Here is a 6,000-nt window from a genome sequence, read left to right as displayed (position 1 = left end):
GATCAATTGAAATGGACTTAATGTAAATGAAAAAAAAACCCTAAAATTGTATGCTACTTTTATTTTGCAGAGGAAAGTATTACAGCATACATTTCGCATCTAGTTACAGTATATTTTGGCTGCTCTATAGATGATCCTCATTTAAAATGTTTTAGTTTTATCCAGTGCCTTAGCATGGAGCCTCTGCACTCTAGGCCCCTGGCTCTTGTCATGACATCAGTCATTGAACGCCTAGGGAGCACTGCGAGCAGGAAGCTGGGTGCCGGGTGCATCCTACAGGACCACCCTGTGCTTTTTTATGTAGTGGGCTGTCACCAGGGCAGCGATTGTGCCAACTGCTTGGTCTTGAACCCTGGCGTCAATGGTCATACACCACTCGTCATGGCTTTGTTTTCAACATTCAAGCTTAATGTAATGAGAAACCTTTTGGCTTTTATGATCAGGGCTTAAGTGTTAGGTGATTAATAGATACTACTGATGCATAGTTAGATTGTAAGTACGTTTGTGTCTCCTGTCTAATGTTCTATTGTATTTGTTTTCACGTTGTACATGGAGCTCTCTCACACCGAAGAAGAGGTATATAACTGTTAGACTGTTTATACCGGTTTTTTTTTTTCAGTTTAGTTTGTCTAAATAGACATGTATGTTAATTAGAACCATACTGGAAATTTCTTAAAATCTTCCTAATTTTTTTAATTCTCTAGAAGCTTTCTGTTCCAACCAAAAGTGCGCGGCCATCCGCCTCAAAGCTAAGGGAGAGAAAACCAGCCAAACCTAGCGGAGAAGGTGAGAATAATTAACTGAAGAATGCGAGCGGTAGAACGCGGAGGTGGGGGATTACTTGGATAAGTTACAGAGTTTTTTTTTTTTTTTTTTTTTTTTTACTTCACTACCTCCTATATATTTCAGTTTAAAATAATTGTGTTATTTTGTATAGTGACTATAAATATTTAGGCACTTTTTTTACTTTTTGGTAAAGCAAAACTAATGTAGAGGTGCCAATTCTATGAATTTTATTTTAAACCATTTGTGCTGGTCACATTCCGACATCAATATCAGTCACGTGTTCATGCAGTACTCACAAATTATACCTGAGGCGTTTTCATAAAATACTATTGCTGGCGGTCCTGTTAGAGTGTGTACGGTGATACAATCCTTTCAGCAGATGGAGATTGGAGTGCTGTAAACTTGGACCAGTGTGGACACATAGGATGGATGCAGGTCTGCAGTAGGATTGTATAAACAGTCTGATCTGAAGTTGGATCCCCGGAGGATTGGACAAGTGTGTACCCAGCTTTAGGTTCGAGGGGGACGCCCCTCACTAACTGATTTCACCTCGGATTCACGGATTGTTGTACGCAGCCATGCGAACACAAATCAAATCCGGAGGCACCATAAGTGCGACATACAGCTGCACTTGCTTGCTCCATTAGGGGACTTGCAGCTAATAGGATTGACACCTTAGGATGCATATACTTCCAGATACTGCAAACAGAATTGACTCAAAATTATGCACAAAGGGCCTGATTCAGACCCACTCGCAAGCGGCTGTCCACTCGCAAGTGGGTCGATGTTGTGCACTGCGCATGCGCACGACGGCGGGAGCTCCGTCGTGCGCATGCGCCAGACGCGACGAGCGAAGGACTTTCCTTCGCTCGTTGTGTCTGATCAAAGGGGGCGTGCTGTCGATGTTGATTGACAGCACGCCCCCTTTGGTGGGCGTGTCGGGGGCGTACCTCCCTGACGGGGGCGTTCCCAAGGGAACGCCTACCGTCAGAAGCCGGCCCACTGACATCACTAGTGATGTCAGTGGGAGTGATTTTGGCTCTGATAGAGCCAAAATCACTCCGGCCTTGCGGTTGAAAAACTCAACCGCAGGCTCCGGCTCGCAGTGGCGATGGTCGCGATGGTCAAGACCATCGCGGCCATCAACCTGCACGCTCGTACAGGCTGTGGGTGGTGACCCACAGCTATACGAGCGTCCAGGAGGACGCTCCATAATTATGGAGGACGGCCCTCATTCAGAGCGTGCGCTCTGCTCAGAGCGTACGGCTCTGAATGAGGGCCAAAGTGTGTTTTTTTGTTTGTTTTTGTTTCTTGCAATTTTATCAAAAACAAAGGGGGCTAAAGGCAAATGTTTTTGTATTTTTTTTTTTTTTGCTCTAAACACCACTAATGCTGGGCATACGCTACCAGATAAAATGTCTGTCAGACCACATTTTATCTGGCAGCATGCCAGCCGCAGAAGTCGCCGGCATACACTGTGAGAGAAATCTCAGTGTGTAGCCCGACATCTGCGCTTCGCCCCCGGGGGCAGAGACATTTCCCTGTTCCTTCCGTAGGAAGGAACACAGGAAATGTCTGTCTGTCGGCTGCCCGATGCGGCCGACAGTTTACCCGCTAAATATCGCATCGGACGGGCATGCTGGACAATCCAGCATGCCCGACCGAGCAATATTTAACCCTCGGTCGCCCCCCCACACGCTACAATTATCGCGGCGATCTGCCGATATCGGGCGGATCGTCCCGATAATTGTAGCGTGTATGGCCAGCATAAGTAATTTTTACCTTTTTTAAAACTGAAAAAAACAAGATTGCACACAAACTCTATTTTCATACTAAATCTGCCCTTGATAATGATAATGCATTATTTTTTGATTTGCTAGTTTGCACGGTCTTGACTGAAATACATAAAATATTTTAAAACTATGCAGCCTACAGCATTATAACTTTTTAAGCCAAGACTGGAAAAGACAGTAGTTTCCATTTGGTGGCACAGTAATGGAAAATAACAATTTGTTCCTACCCATCCCTGGACTTCTAAATGTTTTATTGTCTGGGCACTAATGATTGACTTTTCAATAAGTCTGGAGGTGACAGGTCAATCATTGTTAGTGCCTCCCATTTCCCTGCTCATGTTGTGGTTTCACAGTGTAGTGGATGATTGCCAGCGCAATCTGACATCATCACACACGGTTTTATCTTTTATTTGCTAATATTGTTGTTGTTGCAAATTTTTTTTATTTTTTTTATTTTACGAATACCCATAGAAAAATGTACAAAAATTTTATTTTGCTTTACCAAAACTTTCTATCTTCCATTTGAAAGAATATATTAATCTTTTTGGTAAAAGCCTCCAATATACACCGCATAACTCTCACTACGGAATTGTGACAAATTGCGTAGTCGGCAGGATAAGTCAGCTGTGCTGCGGATGTCTGACGTTTTTTTTTTTTTGTTTTTTTTTATTTCCACTGCAGATATTGAACAATTACATTAAAAAAAAAAAAAAAAAAGCTATAATTCAGTTTATTTGGTCCTAACTTTACAGATATGTAGACCATTTAATAATTATATAAATAAATGAGTCTGTTAGATAATGATGTATTGTAAAACTCTGTAGAGTGAGCTTTGCTTCTCAGTTCTGTAAGTAACACTTTTCTTTGTGCTCTGTAACATAACTCCCTTCTCTTCGAGAGTCAGCACGTGAGCATAGTAAGACTAGACAGCAAAGCTCCAGCATAGTTACCACCTAAGCAGTTTATGTGCCAAATTCTATGAAATAATTTGAACTTCTCTTATAAACCATCCGTATCAGAAAGTAGGGAGAGTATAAAGTGGAAGCTACAGGCAGCGTTACTGAGAGAGAGACCAGTGAGTTATACAGTCCTCCCAAACATCTTCCCAGGAAAGGCAACCGTAGGTAAGCAGGTTCAGTAGAAGTATCTAGCATGGTCAGATGGGCAGTTCTGTGCTTCATTCACATAGTGACCGAATCAGGACAACTCATCGGCCTCATCCACAAAGTTTATTCATAAGATGCCACATGTTCTGCGGTGCCGGACAGGCGAGGAATAACGAAGTAATACGCAAGACGTGAATGAACCAGTCACGTGAGAGCTGTTGCAGGTCAGGGCCGGACAAATGTAAATTCTCAGCAGATATAAGAGCTTGTACAAATCCTGTAACTATAGAAAGGAGACATTAGGCTCAGAGGGTCCTATCTGTGCAAGCTTGCTGTCTAAAGACTAGGGTACAGGAGATGTTGATCGGACAGGGGCAGATAGGGTGAGGGGTATGAGATGTATCTGGTGGAGGTCAGGTTAGCAGAGGGAAGCCCTGATAGAATTAGGGAAGACACAAAGTAGTACCAGTAGATCATGTGATATGTGAATAGAATAGGTTGGCTGGAGTATGGAAGCAGATCCAAACAGGATGCGGTCAATATCCCGGTGAGTGACGTCATCCTGTACCCAACCCGATCCAAACTTTGCTCTTCGGTCTCTCGCTCTTAGCCTGTAAGCCCTTCTTCTCTCCTGCTAGCACTATTCCTGACACCAGTACACTTTTGTTCCGGTCTTCCACCAGCGACCCTGAATCTGCCTGTCTGCCCGCTGATGTCCTTCCCTTCCCTTCCCTTCCCTCCCTCCCTCCCCTCCAGAAGTGCACTTGTCAGCGGCATTAGTATAGTCTATTTATAAAGCTTTACTTCCTCACTCCAGTACAGAAAGCCCCGTTCATATAGTTAGGGCAGTTTCCTGATCTAATTGGCTACAGGTCCAAAAACTGATTCTGCAGGTATTTGAGATACGAGATTGAGTTATGACTTCTGGTTCTGCTCCTGAATATGAATCAACCAATCCACACAGTCTACTAAGCAAAGCAAGTCTGCCAAGCAGTCATTCACTCTCTGCCTATTTAGTTAGTGAAGTACCTCCATCATTACATGGCAGCCTTGTTGGGGTGAAAGAGAGCGTTATACATACCACAGTTACTCCCTGTATTTTATTCCGCTTGGTTTGATATGTATGAATTTACAATACTGTCAGTAACTTGCTATTTGGGATTCATGTATAAAACTGCAAAAGTAAATTGAAAACCTGATTCCTGCCTTTCTCCGTGCTGCCTTTATCTGCAATATATGCCCATATCCCCAGTTATGCTTTATTCCAACCCCTACAAATCCAGATCCATACTCTGCACCTAGGACATAAGCCCCAGTTACTGAGTTGTGTGAGATTTATCTGCTATAAATAGATGCGACAGACGGGCTCTGGGATGAGATAAAGGGATTATGGGTAAGAGAGAGAGAGAGAGGCAGATAATAGCGGCCTTAGCTAACAGTGAACTCTAAGCTAGTATTAATACGTATATAAAGTATGTAATATCCTATAGAATTATTTATTTTTAAATTCTCATGATTGTATTTACCATAGGTTAGTGGTTCACAAACTTTCTTGACTCACGGCACCCTAGAATATTAGCATTTTATTTACGGCACACCTAGGCCATAGGTCTCTTATTCGCAAATGCAGCAAACATGAATAAATGAAGTAAATTCTGCTTATATGTCACCCTTAGGTTCCGTTATGTGGCAGGGGACAGAGTCGCCCTTCTGTTTGTCGGCACATATTATAGGCAAAACCAGTGCTGGTGACTTCCAATCACATTGACCATAAATAAATTGCTTTGGTCCTGGACCACTAACCCATTGCACCCCTGCAAGTGCCCTGCGGCTCCCAAGGGTACCAGTGCACCCAATTTGGGAACCACCACTAGTAAATATAATGGATGGGTTTGCAAACCACACACACTTTAGTAAATCTAGTCCTTGGTGTTTACATTGTACAGTAATCCATAATTCGGGTGAAAGGAAATAGTGGTACAGAAGAATTGCTTTTATCACTGATTACTGCATGTTACAGCCTTGGGCAAGGTTTTCATTCTCTCTTTCTTACATTACAGGAGAGTCAGCCAGTGATGAAGGTAAGATCATACTTTGTCTCAGGGCTATCAATAGATGGAAAAATAAAAAGTCTAATTAAATACAGTCACACTCCATTGCTACATATTTCAAGGGACCATGAGACCAGGCGAAAAAATTTGTACGTTTTTTTTAGACTTTTTTTCTTGTAAAATAAGGGAAAACAGAGCAGGAACTGCAATGGTAACGTACATTATTCCCTTGCTACAGCTTATAACAAGTCTGCACATTGTGGA

At 42.7% G+C, this 6,000-nt stretch overlaps 1 protein-coding gene across 1 annotated transcript in view; it reads left to right on the top strand.

The window, feature by feature from the left end:
• The first annotated feature begins 534 nt into the window (after positions 1 to 534).
• Positions 535 to 6,000, top strand: part of IFT54 (intraflagellar transport 54) — a 31,729-nt gene continuing 26,263 nt past the window's right edge. Inside the window, exons 1-3 of the mRNA XM_088467761.1 lie at positions 535 to 576; positions 705 to 786; positions 5,746 to 5,766. Of these exons, the coding sequence (XP_088323887.1) occupies positions 550 to 576; positions 705 to 786; positions 5,746 to 5,766 (130 nt within the window). The 5' untranslated portion in view covers positions 535 to 549. The remainder of the gene's footprint in view (positions 577 to 704; positions 787 to 5,745; positions 5,767 to 6,000) is intronic.

Source organism: Taudactylus pleione, unplaced genomic scaffold (genome assembly GCF_031769625.1).
Source record: "Taudactylus pleione unplaced genomic scaffold, aTauple2 ptg000074l, whole genome shotgun sequence".
NCBI classification, from domain to species: Eukaryota; Metazoa; Chordata; class Amphibia; order Anura; family Myobatrachidae; genus Taudactylus; species Taudactylus pleione.
Note: the sequence above shows the minus strand (reverse complement) of the source record. Positions and strands in the feature narration are given on the sequence as shown.